At 40.5% G+C, this 13,607-nt stretch overlaps 1 protein-coding gene across 4 annotated transcripts in view; it reads left to right on the forward strand.

Annotated features, from left to right (window-relative positions):
• The window catches only part of SIN3A (SIN3 transcription regulator family member A), an 88,342-nt gene that overhangs the window by 50,736 nt on the left and 23,999 nt on the right, over window positions 1-13,607 (forward strand). For all 4 annotated transcript variants that reach the window (XM_084905608.1, XM_084905607.1, XM_084905610.1 and 1 more), the window contains 6 exons: window positions 254-464; window positions 994-1,110; window positions 4,310-4,548; window positions 6,112-6,295; window positions 7,870-8,443; window positions 10,687-10,856. In XM_084905608.1, coding sequence (XP_084761734.1) covers window positions 254-464; window positions 994-1,110; window positions 4,310-4,548; window positions 6,112-6,295; window positions 7,870-8,443; window positions 10,687-10,856 — 1,495 coding nt within the window. The remainder of the gene's footprint in view (window positions 1-253; window positions 465-993; window positions 1,111-4,309; window positions 4,549-6,111; window positions 6,296-7,869; window positions 8,444-10,686; window positions 10,857-13,607) is intronic.

Genomic DNA, 13,607 nt, shown 5'->3' on the forward strand with positions numbered 1-13,607 from the left:
AATACTGAAACAATATCCTTGGTTAGAATAATAGTTGGCTCTATCTGATTTCTGTGCAGTCTTCTATCACCACCTTATCTAACTGTAAAGCACACTGTAAGAAAAGGGGAAGCCAAATGCTTAGAAACAATGATTGGGCTTTGTTCTTGTTAGCAGAGTTCTAACCTAACACCAAATAGTGGTACTCATATCTCAAAATAACTGCATAATGCTTCTAATTAATTGCTTACCAGTTTTTGGTTTAATTTTTTAGGAAATTCCCTGAATTGTTTAATTGGTTTAAAAACTTTCTGGGCTATAAGGAGTCTGTACATTTGGAAACCTTTCCAAAGGAACGAGCTACAGAGGGCATTGCCATGGAAATAGATTATGCCTCTTGTAAACGGTTGGGTTCCAGCTACCGAGCCCTCCCAAAGAGTTATCAGCAGCCTAAGTGTACAGGACGGACTCCTCTCTGTAAAGAGGTAAGGCCTTCCCCAGAAAGGAACAATCCTGAAACCTCAACTTTCTCTGGAAGGGAATGGTCCTAGGGATCAAGAATTTATATCACTGCAGAAATATAGACCCTTCTCTAATTTTTAAAAATATTTTTATTGATCTCAGAGAGGAAGATAGAAACATCAATGATGAGAGAATCATTAATTGGCTGCCTCCTGCATGTCCCTTACTGGGGATCGATCCCACAACCCGAGCATGTGTCCTTAATTGGAATTGGACGCGGGACCCTCCAGTCTGCAGGCCAAGGCTCTCTCCACTGAGCAAAACATTTTCTAATAAACATTTTTTAAATAAACCCGGAACCCTTCAGTTTTAATGTTTTACGCTTATATTTAGAACCTTTTCCTTATTCTAATATATTTTGCATACTTGCTAAAGAGGAAGCTTGTAATGCTAAATGATTCTTCTTTTAGAATTTGTCTTTTTATTGAGAATATTTACTTGCCAGAAAGCTTTGTTACACTTTTGTTTCAATTTCTCTTTTATTATCCAAAGGTTTTAAATGATACCTGGGTTTCCTTCCCTTCCTGGTCTGAAGACTCCACCTTTGTTAGTTCCAAGAAAACTCAATATGAAGAACATATCTATCGTTGTGAAGATGAACGCTTTGAGGTAAAGCCTCCTTGATTATTTGAAGTTTGGGAAATGGGAGATGCTAAATAAGATATCTTAAATACTTATCTGTGAGGGTTGACTTTTAAGAGTAAAGAGTCGAGGTTCATGTTCTTTTATGTTAAATGCTTGTTGTACTTATACTTTAAGAGTTTGTCAAATATGTTAGTAATATTTTAATGGCAAATGTGACTTATTTAGGCCACTTTAACCCTTTTCATTGAAATTACCAATTGATAGCTGAATAGTAATTTGCTTATTTTAAAAATAAATTGCAAGGTCTTTTTTTTTTATTTTAATATGCTTTTATTGATTTCAGAGATGAAGGGAGAGGGAGATAGAAACATCAATGAGGGGAGAAAATCACTGATCAGCTGCCTCCTGCATGCCCCCCACTAGGGACTGAGCCCAAAACCCAGGCATGGGCCCTTGATTGGGATCAAATCCAGGACCCTGCAGTACACAGGCCAACGCTTTATGCACTGAGCCAAACCAGCTAGGGCTAATTTGAATGGCATTTTAAAGGTTATTATATTTTACAAAGGTATATAAAAACTTAGGACTGTAGTAAGGCCTACTGGGCTTTTTTGAAGCTGTTGGAAATTATTTATTTTAAAGCATATTGTTATTCTTAGCAGGTGGTTAGCAAACCAGCTCTCCTATGGGAACTGGAATTCTTCTTTCATCGTTCTGATATGGATGTGGTTGGCTCCCTTTGAAAGAAAGTTAAATTAGGTATTTTATTTTAAAGTAGTTAGGAAGGGCTTGAGTGAGTAAATGATCTGATAGAGCCCCCATGCTAGAAGTGGGAATACTGAAAATGGGTTCTGAATCCCCATGTTCACTGATATTATCAACAAAAAAAAGGGAATATTTTTCCCTGGGCAGTGTAGCTCGGTTGGAGCAAAAGGTGGTGGGTTCAATTCCTGGTCAGGGCACCTGCCCTGATTGCAGGTTCAGTCCCTGGTAGGGGCATGTGCCAAAGGCAGCCAATCCATGTTTTTCACTCTCTCTCTCAAATCAATTTTTTTAAAAAAACAAAAAAAGAAAAGGGCATGTTAAATGTGTCTAAAGAGGAAAAATTACATGTATCCTATTTAATATATTTATTATATAAAACTTACTGACCCTGCTTATCCCTGTAGATGGGTGATACTTTGCTCTTTGTTAGCTCATACTAATTTATCCCTCTGCCAGTTATCCCCCTCACTCACTCCAGTTGTCTCTGGCATGTTTTGAATGAAGAGCCAGGTGTTGCTTGGCCTCTGCTCCAGGGTTTATGAGGAGCCTTCAGCCATTTGCAGAGAAATAAATCTTGATAGATGGTGACTTCCATGGAAAGTTTTATCAGGCTAAAGAAAGCATTTCTTTGTTACCTATGTTTAGTAAGGTGAGATGAGTTAGAAAGCAGAGGTTAGCATCTTTTTTTTATTTTCAAGTGGTATGCAAGCAAAGGAGAGGCAACAGTCTCATTTCCTATTAGTGGTAATAGGAATAAAGGTGACAGAAGTAAGAGTGTGTGTGTGTCTATGTGTGTACGTATGTTTAGGTTTGGGTGGGGGGCTAGTTAAAAGGAGTGTTCCTTTCTGAAAATCTCTTATCAGTACAGTGGTTTTCAAGGAGCGTTCCTTTTATACATCAGGATAGGTAAGTGATCCTACAATATAGGCAACCCCCTCCTTCCCCGAATCTTGGTGGCTTTAAGAAACAGATTTATTCCTTGATCTTGTTACATGTACATTGATGTTTAGTGGGGTATTCTGCTCATCAGAATTACTCAGGGTCCCAGGCTGACAGAGTGCTACCATCTTGAACAATGCCAGTCACTGGAAGGAAAAAGATTGCTCAGAGGGGTGTTGCACCTTTAAATGCTCTAGCCTGGAAGTAATCAGTATTCTGACCTACCTGTTCATAACTCATTTGCCAGAATTAGTTATGTAGCCCTATCTGATCGTAAGAGAACCAGGAAGTTCAATCCCATCTTTTGTCCAAAATTGCGGGAGGGAAGACCAGAAATATTTGGCAAAATGACTTAAAACTTAGAGAAACTTCTACAGACATTTTGTCATAGGCCCTTGAGACTGTTCCTTCACTTTGTTTCTTATTTAGAGAATCTTGTGTTAAGACTAGGAAAAAAGTTCACTCAAAGGATACCAGTCATATCCTAAACTAGGTCAGACTAGGCCCTTGTCAAAAAATAAGTTGCAGGAGTTACAGTAAGAATTTAAATGGGTACCTACACATACAACATTGAAATCCTTAAAGAATGATGGTCTCTTCTGTTATTACTACTGAATGTGAACAAGGCTATAAAATATTTAAATATTTCAAGTTACCCTGAAAAACCTTTTTCATGAGACTGAGAGTTATCATCTTGAATGGTATTTTTGGAATTATGAATTTTTGAGTGTGTGTGTTTTTTTAATTCTCACCTGAGGATATTTTTGCATTGATTTTAGAGAGAGGAAGAGAGAAGGAACAACAGAGAGAAACATCTATGTGAAAGAAACACATCAATTGGTTGTCTCCTGCACAAGCCCTGACTGGGGCCTGGGCCAGGGAGGAGCATCTTAACAATTCAGAAAAGCTCAGGAAAAGTATCTGTAAGGTTGCTTCCTATTAAGTCCCTCTACTCTAGGGTTAGTAGTCCTAAGCCAAGCCCATTGGTGGTGGTGGTAGAAGTAATGACTACCACTTATTCATCATTTATTTATTTATTTATTTAATCCTTACCCAAGGATATTTTTCCATTGATTTTTAGAGAGAGAGGGAAAGACAGAGAAATATCGATGTGGGAGAAACACATCAATTGGTTGCCTCCTACACTCGCTTTGACTAGGACCCAAGCCAGAGAAGAGCCTGCAACCGAGGTATGTGCCCCTGATTGAAATCGAACCCAGAACCCTTCAGTCTGCAAGCTAATGCTCTATCCACTGAGCCAAACCGACTTGGGATAGTCATCATTTATTGATGTTATGTGCCAGGCATTGCACAAAACCATTTATATGGATTGTATCGTTTGATCCAGAAAACAACCTTTTAAGAGTAACTATTATCCCTACTTGTAAGAAAACATCCTTCTGTCGCTTTTACGGCAGAGCCAGGATTCCAATCCAGGGAGTTTGACTCCTCACCTTATATACCTAACTACTACTCTATTCTGATTTGGGTCCTGAGCACACTTTGTCTTTTTCTTTAGCTTGATGTAGTTTTAGAGACCAATTTGGCAACAATCCGGGTTCTGGAAGCAATACAGAAGAAGCTTTCCCGTTTGTCTGCTGAGGAACAAGCCAAATTTCGCTTGGACAACACCCTAGGGGGCACATCAGAAGTTATTCATCGAAAAGCACTCCAGAGGATATATGCTGACAAAGCAGCCGACATCATTGATGGTCTGAGGAAGAACCCCTCCATTGCTGTCCCCATTGTACTTAAAAGGTATCCAAACAAATGTGCCCTTCGTGCTCTCCTGTGCTTCAGGACATAGTTGGTGTACCATTAAACAAAGCTCATTTTTTTACCTTGTTATCCCATGAGACCCCCATTTCTCCCCACCCTGGTTATTGAAAGTCAGGTATAGTGTGACATAGTGTAGCTTCTTAAAACTACACACACACAACACTTTATGAATTTGTGTGTCATCCTTGCACAGGGCACCTGCTAATCTTCTCCATATTATTCCAATTTTAGTATATATGCTGCCAAATTGAGCAAGCTGGTGGAGCTTCTTGACGGGGTTCTGTGTAATCAACAGTACAGGGCAAACCTTGAAAATCCATAGTGGAATACTCTATATTTAAGGCCATAAAAAAGTATAAAAAAGAACAAAGAAGAAAATCACCACCCATGCTCCTACTGTTCAGTACTTACTCTTATCTTTGGTTTTTAAAGAGTCACCCTTTGTCTTTTTTTTTAATGTATTTTATTGATTTTTTACAGAGAGGAAGGGAGAGAGATAGAGAGCTAGAAACGTCGATGAGAGAGAAACATCGACCAGCTGCCTCCGGCACGCCCCCTACTGGGGATGTGCCCGCAACCAATGTACATGCCCCTGATGGGAATCGAACCTGGGATCTTTCAGTCCGCAGACCGACACTCTACCACTGAGCCAAACCGGTTTTGGCACCCTTTGTCTTTGTAAAATTGATAAATATTATTCAAAAAGACTTAAGAATACCTTGCTACCAAGAATGTCTTTTTCTTTCTCCTAATAAGCCTTCAGCCTAAGTTGTAGAGGGGCTTTTGTGCCCATCAAAGGAGGGGGCCAGAGCCAGTTTCTTCCAGTATTACCTGGTGAAAAGGAATTCTTGTCTGCTGCACAGATGTCCCAATTTAGTGTCTCTCCCTAGTCTTCCCCTCAGATACTACCACAGATAATTTCTCTCTTTACCAGAAGTATTTAAATCTTAGCTTTGAGATGTAGAATGTTCTTCAGTTTCCATGTTGTTTTTTATTTTACTATTCTCTCTTCTTCTGGAAGTTAGGATCAGTTCTCATCAGAACTTCCCAAACTGTGTCAAAAGGAACATTACAATGCAGGCTCTCTACTCTTGGACTTTTGCATTTATGTTTGCATAGTAAACATTCTTAGAGGTTCTGTATCAAAGAAACTTCTTTAAATATATGTTAGCTGGTCAAGGATGAGAATATTTAAGAATTTTCCATGGAATGCTGTTTGAGAAATACTGTTCTAAGTAGGATTTCTGACTTTAGGGAAAATCATTTCCCCAAAATCCTGAATGTGTAATTTCCTCATGTAACAAGTTAAAGACTGGTTTGAATAACATTTATCTGAAGTCGCCAATAATTTTGACAGGCCTGTCATACCTATCTATCTGTTTATTAAATTTATTGGGGTGACATTGGTCAACATGATTATATAGGTTTCAGATGTGGGTTAGGTGTTGTTATCCCTATTTCACTGGTATAGCAAAGCCAGGATTCCATTCCAAATAGTTTTGACTTATACGTGCATTTCCACCCCATTTCATACCCGACTAGGTTGAAGATGAAAGAGGAAGAATGGCGAGAAGCTCAGAGGGGCTTTAACAAGGTGTGGAGAGAGCAAAATGAGAAATACTACTTGAAGTCTCTGGACCATCAGGGTATCAACTTTAAACAGAATGACACCAAGGTCCTAAGGTCTAAGAGCTTACTCAACGAGATTGAGAGTATCTATGATGAGGTGAGCTGGAAGTTTCTACACCTGTGAGAGGGCTACAATCTTTGTATTCTGCATAGCTTTGATTCCTGGAAATTACCATCTTTTAAAATAAAAGCCTAATATGCTAAGTGTTCGGTCATCCGGTGGCTGGTCAACTGTGTAATATGCTACTGATATGCTAAGGCCGCTCAACTGCTTGCTATGATGTGCGCTGACCACCATGAGGCAGACAGTCGATCAGTCGCTATGACATGCACTGACCACCAGATGTTTCAACTGGTAGGTTAGTTTGCTGCTGGGGTCCGGCCAATCAGGACTGAATGAGATGGGCCAGACACCCCCTGGAGCCCTCCCGCCGTACCTCCCCAGCCCAAATCATGCACCAGTGGGGTCCCGCAGCCTGGTCTGTGCCTCTCACAATCTAGGATCCCTCGGGGAATCTTGGAGAGCCAGTTTTGTCCCAATCCCGTAGACCACTCTCCTTAGGAGGGTGCCAGATTGGTGAGCCCTGCTGTGGCAGCAAGAGCCTCTCCAGATCAAGACTTACTAGGTGTGAGCCCACAGCAGGCACAGTGGGGCTTAGCATATCAGTAGCATATTACAAAGTTGACCAGCCACCGGATGACTGGACACTTAGCATATAGGAGCTGCAGGTAGGAGCTGCAGGAGGCATTGGACTGTGGGTTTCGGCCCAATCCCTGCAGACCACCCTGAGAGACGCCATTTGTTCTTGAATTCGTGCGCTAGGCCTCTAGTTGTTATATGAAAGCAAAACCCTCTAAGACTTCTTGATTCTTGCTTCATAACTATCATAAGCTTCTAGTAATGATTCTAACATTTTAACTCTTAACCTTACCTTTCTACCTTAGCTGTCTTACTGGTTTCCTAGTTTACCCTCCTGGTTTCAGTTGACAGCCCCACTTCTCCCCATTCACTGCTTGAGTGCCTTGTGTTTGATTGGGTTGCCTCAGCTTCCCACTGCTTAAACTCTTCTCACTGATACCAAACTCTTTCTAATCCTCGTTTATTCAGCATACTTACAAAGATTCTATGTAGTTCAGGATAAGAGATGAATAAGAAAGTAATCCTGTTTTCTTTAAATTCACAGTCTTAGGGGATGGATAGAGACATAAATGTAATATGGTTGAGAATTCCTAGAAGTGATGTGGTCTTCAATTTTAAAAAGCTTTTTATCGTGCAAATGTCAAATATACATGAATGGGGAGAAAATAATAAAGTGAGCTCTTACGTAAATTTAAATAATAATTTCTATTTTGTCAATGTTTTTATATCAAACACTTTCTGCACTTTCACCCCAGAAGTACTTTAGAGTGAATCCTAGACCTCATACTGACTGCTTCCTCCATAAATGCTAATTCTGAATTTTAGAAGATTGTCCCAATGTCCCCTATCAGTCTTCAAAGTCTAGAAGGTACCAATATTTTGTTCTCAAACCACATCTTCCACATTACCTTATTGTTCCTAGAAGTTTTGGATTGGAAAAATAATAGTCACTATAGTTAATAATTGAATGTACTGATAGGTTGTTGCTATGGACATGACACTTACTACTTTGTATCTCTCTCTCCTGGTAGAGGCAAGAGCAGGCTACTGAAGAAAATGCTAGCGTACCTGCCGGCCCGCACCTCTCTCTGGCCTATGAAGACAAGCAGATCCTGGAGGACGCTGCTGCCCTGATTATCCACCACGTGAAGAGACAGACAGGCATTCAGAAGGAGGACAAGTATAAAATCAAGCAGATCATGCATCACTTCATTCCAGATCTGCTCTTTGCTCAGAGGGGTGATCTCTCTGATGTAGAAGAAGAGGAAGAAGAAGAGATGGATGTAGATGAGGCCACAGGGGTGGCTAAGAAGCACAATGGGGTTGGGGGCAGCCCCCCCAAGTCCAAGCTACTGTTTAGCAACACAACAGCACAGAAACTAAGAGGGATGGATGAAGTGTACAACCTCTTCTATGTTAATAACAACTGGTACATCTTTATGCGACTGCACCAGATTCTTTGCTTGAGACTTCTGCGGATTTGTTCCCAAGCAGAACGGCAGATCGAAGAAGAAAACCGAGAGAGGGAGTGGGAGCGGGAAGTGCTGGGCATAAAGCGAGACAAGAGCGACAGCCCTGCCATCCAGCTCCGTCTTAAAGAACCTAGTGAGTGCCTAGACTACTGGTTAACAGAAGATGTGTTCACAGAAGATGTGAGGGGTTGGTGACCTTGGCGCCTAGTTAGACTTGGAACTGTTATACATGGGACACAGGCAGGCTTTAGAGAAGTTCAAATCCTAGTTCTGCAACTTATTGGTTGTGTGACCTTACTTAACTCTCTGAACCTGTTTACCTGTAAAATGAAGGTTCTACTTGTTACTTTATGAGGTTGTTGGGAGAAGTGAAAATATGCAAACCACCCTTTACAATGCTTGGATTGTGGATACTTGACACCAGCAGGGGGTGTCAGTTGCCATCAGTTTCCCAAATGGCAGATCTCTGGGTTATTACAAAGAATTTCAAAGGATAGAGAGACAAAAACAGCACAGTTGGCTCCATTGCATGACAGATCATAAATTCCTAGTGGTTCATGCCTAAGGCAGATGGGAATTTTCTTGATGTGTTTGGGCAGGACTTTTCTTTAACCAGAGGGGTTCATGGTTCATTCCTAATAAATGGAGATGGGGATATGGAAAGGAGATTGGAACTCAAGATATGGCGTGAGCCAGCAGAATAGGCAAAACAGAAATGAAGATCGATAACCAAGAAAAGGAAAATAAATAGGGGATAAGGAAGCCATTCATCATGTGCTTTAAGTAATTCTGTGCCACCTATTTCTAGATAACTGTTTAGTTCATAAATACTTGAGGTATGAGTCAAAATCTTTTTCATGAAGCCTTCTGTGCCCTTGAGGAAATAGACAATCTGTGGAGCAAATTAGTTTTTTTGTTTTTTGTTTTTTGTTTTTTTTAACTGTTGCTAATGTAAGAAGCCCATGTATGGCCCTAGCCTTCAATCTGTTGAAGAGCTAATGACCCTGGGAATTTTAAAAACCTTTATCTGGATTAATCCTAGCTTGATAGAGACAACTTTTGGACCTCAGTGTGGTGATTTCCACCTGCTTGGGTAGAAATAAGAGAAAATGGCCTAATCCTGGCTTGACCACTGACTTATCTTGGTTTAAGGCTTACGGTCTTGAGTGGCAATTCCAGCTTCACTGATCATAGCTTGTGTGCATTTGCACTCATTGCTTTATTCTGACAGAACAGCATTTTTTCATAGCACTAGTATGGCTCATGCCTTTGCCGTGACTCTGAACAAGATGATATTCTGATGAAACTCAAGCCAATTGCTGCTCTTAAACAGTAATTGTCCTGTTTTGCTTATCTTGAATAAGCCCATCACACTGCAGATAAACGGACTCAGCTTTTGCTGTTAGCTTTTTGCCCCTGTATATACTTTACAAACTGATGACCAAATGTCATTTTGTGAAAGCTTTTTATTGAAGTGTAACACATACTCAAAAGTATACAAATCCAAATTGTATATAGCTCAGGGAACTTTTACAAAGTGAATACACCTGTGTAACCAGAACCTAGATTAAAAAAAAAACGCACAACCAATATACCAGTAGCCTCCTCATGCCACTTTCAAGTCTGCATGTTTTTGAGCCTTGTGTAAATAAATGAGCCTTATTTTAGTAAGCTGCAGTCAGAGTCCTTTTACCATTCCTGAGCACTCTGCTAGTTGCCAACGTCTCCATCACAACTGATAAGAGTCCAGCTGGTGACAGAAATGGTTCAAGTGCAGCTACACATCACTGTGCAATTTATGAAGTATAACATTTGGAATCCATTTTGTAACAAAGGGACTTTGACAGATGCAGTTGACTTTATTATTCATATGGTATTTAATTTGCTCACCTTTTTTTCTGTTTCTGAGAAGTTTCCCAATGCTAGAGTGTGACTATCTGTTTTCCTCACCTGCCCCTCTATATTTCATGCAAATAGCTTGGTGAGCAAGAGACTCAAGTGAGAAATGCTCTTCACAGGCACGGTTGGAGGTGTGGTGATAGTTTTCTCTCAGCAGGGGAGCCAACAAGTTTTTGAAGAAACTTCTTCCCTGGGATATTTTGCTCTCTTATGCTGAGCCCAGCCTGTCACTAAGTGTCTTTCTGGCATGGTCAGAATTCTAGAAGCTGCTGGTGAAGTTGTGGAATCACTGTTCTCCGATAGAGCTGCTGATTGTAGCCTCCTGTCAGATTGTGTCTCTTCAGATTGAGAAGGCATGCTTTGATACCTAGGGTTGGTTCATTCAATGCTCTTTAGGCCAGTTCTGGGACCTGCCTGCCTACTCTCCTGATCTTTCTTTAGCAGAGTAAAGCCTCACCTGTTCCATCTCCCCCACAGTGGATGTTGATGTAGAAGATTATTACCCAGCTTTCCTGGATATGGTGCGGAGCCTGCTGGATGGCAACATTGACTCATCACAATATGAAGATTCACTGCGAGAGATGTTCACCATTCATGCCTACATTGCCTTCACCATGGACAAGCTCATCCAGAGCATTGTCAGACAGGTGAGGGTGAGGGTGGGTACAGGAAGATAGCCTTCCCTAAAGATGGACCAGGCACAAAGAAAGGGTTTATAATAATGTTTATGTAGGAATGCTTCTATAGAGGGGAGAGGAAGTGAATATACACTTCACCCACATAACTAACTCCTCACTTTGCTCAGTGTGCCCTCATAGTCGGATGAGCCTGCCTCACACCTGATGTTTGGCTCCTTTCTTGCTGGCTGCCTGTTGAGCCAGCATTGGTCCTGACCCTGATCTCTGCCTTCTTGGTCCAGCTCTGTTCTCGTCTATCAGGGGTGAGCTCTCTGCTGATAGTCTTTTCTCTTCTATAGGTGTTGGTAATTCTCCATTCTTTTTTCATTTAATATTTGAAGTTCTTCTTACAGGAAGGGTTTCATAGAGCATTTCTCCGAGTTAGGTTTGTCGTTGGTTTTGTGGCTTGTTCCTGTGGCACCCTGTGTGTTTATAAATATGTTTGATGTCCTCTATTGCTATGATAATTTTATACAGTATATCTTGAGTTGTCAACTTCCAAAGGGAGTGTGTAGTTGGTGCACTACTTTTTTTAAAGTGAGAACTTGCCCTGGTTGGTTTGGCTCAGTGAATAGAGCAACGCCCCCCCCCCCCCCCCCCCCCAACCCCTCCTGAAGGGTCCCAGGTTTTATTTCAGTCAAGGGCACATATCTCGGTTGCTCAATCCCCAGCTATGGTCGAGGTGCGTACAGGAGACAACCAATCTATGTGTCTCATGTCAATGTTTCTCTCTGTGTCTCTCTCTCTCCCTTCCACTCTCTCAAAATCAATGGAAAAAATATCCTTGGTTGAAGATTAACAAAAAGTAAATAAAGTGAAAACTTATAAAAAGCAAAAAGATAATTTTAATTCTAAAGTCTACACTGCCACTATGGAAAGAAAAGTCTGTTGCTCAAGTGTTTTCTTGGGGTAAAATATGAAATCCTTTGTAGAGTACCCATGATTCTGCATTCCTCCCATAGCAGCTTCTCGGAGTCAGGGAAAACACTTCTGAATTTTGGCCTCTTGATGAAAGTTGTCAAGCAGTTTTCTCCTGAAAGTTAAAGAAGTTATTAAGCCTTTCCTTAAGAGGTCCATATCATGACTGGCAGAAATCATTGTATGCATATAATTAGCTATGTTCATAATTTTTGAGAGACTAACCCTGTTAACATCCCCTAAAAGTTGTCATATGCTTCTTTTTTTTCTGCTTACAAGTTAGTTTGCTGCTGCTACAGCTAGGAATAACGTCATTAAAACTAATTTTTTATAAGCCAAGATTGGTGTTCTTTTTGAAACAATAGATATAATTAGTTCATTTACTAGTAGCACTAGGTTATGATTTTGAGTCAATAATACATAAGGTTTAGTCCTTTTATATGAAAACAGGTTTCATCTAGAAACCCTAATTCAATAGGTTGAAAATCTATGTTCATGGTTCTCATCTTCACCCCTCAATTGAAGGCATGTTATTCACCTCATCTCACTTGGTATTCTCCCTAAGTTCATTCCTGACTGGAGGAGAACATATATTTCAGGGTCATTCTATACATTTATCTTATAATTTCCAGGCTAATCTAAGAGGGATTTGTTTTAGGAATAAAATAGGTAGCTAGTAAAAACTCAATATATGCCCAGATCATATAGGAATTGGATTGGGACATTTTCTCCCCTTGCCTGCATGCTTTTTTTCTAGACATCTGCTTCATTCTAATGCTTTTCTCTGCAAATGAATATTGAATCCTCAACCCCCTACTACTGGCCTTGTCTTTCCATGGCAGTGCCTCTGACCCAAACATACATGATATTTACATCCAGATGCTCTTCTGTCTATCCTGCACTGTTTCAGATTAAGAGGAGTAAGAATCTGACCAGCCTAGCTTGGGTATGGAGTTATCTAGTTGTCCCTGGATTATAATGATGCCCTTTCTAAAGACTCTAGAAGTGGCCATATATTCAAGAACAGAGTAGGGGTGGGTAGTTTGTGACTTGGTTTACTTTAACAAGAAGGTATCCTATATAACAAAAGGTTAATATGCTAAGTGTTCAGCCATTTGACCAATAGCTATGATGCACACTGACCCCCAGGGGGCAGACACTCAATGCACAGGCATTGAACAAACAGACTGATGAATCTCAGGGGGAAGGGAGAAGCTGGGAGGGTGGGAAGAGATTAACTAAAAATCTTATATGCATACTAGAGGCCCAGTGCCCCAGTGGGGTCCCTCGGTCTGGCCTGTGAGGAACAGGCCAGTTCCATGCATTAGGCCTCCAACATCCCCTAAGGGGTCCCAGATTGCAAGAGGGCACAGCCAGGCTGAGGGACCCCACCAGTTCACAAATCTGTGCACTGAGCCTCTAGTAAAGTATGTGTCCACATGGTAGAGACCATGTTTTGAATATATTTTCTTTAAACTGCTTTTTTTCTCCCTCTAAAACACTATCTTAAGCTTTTCTCAGTTTACATTATCATAAGCATTATTTTAATGCTCCATTAGAGTCAATTATCTGGACTAATTGTTATTTCTTTAATCATCTCCAGTTGTGGATTTTTAGACTGCCCTCATATCATTCACCCTCTGACTTTGCACTGAGTTCATTTATGTACAAATACACATACTTGTTATTAAAGACTTCTAAAAACAAATAGTTATAGTTAAAGAACATAAATTCCTAAAAATAGAATAGCTTAGTGGTTATGAGAATTTTAAAATAAAATATTGCAGTTAACTTTTTGCTTTC

The sequence above is a fragment of the Pipistrellus hanaki genome (genome assembly GCF_964339955.1).
Source record: "Pipistrellus hanaki genome assembly, chromosome: 1".
NCBI lineage: Eukaryota > Metazoa > Chordata > Mammalia > Chiroptera > Vespertilionidae > Pipistrellus > Pipistrellus hanaki.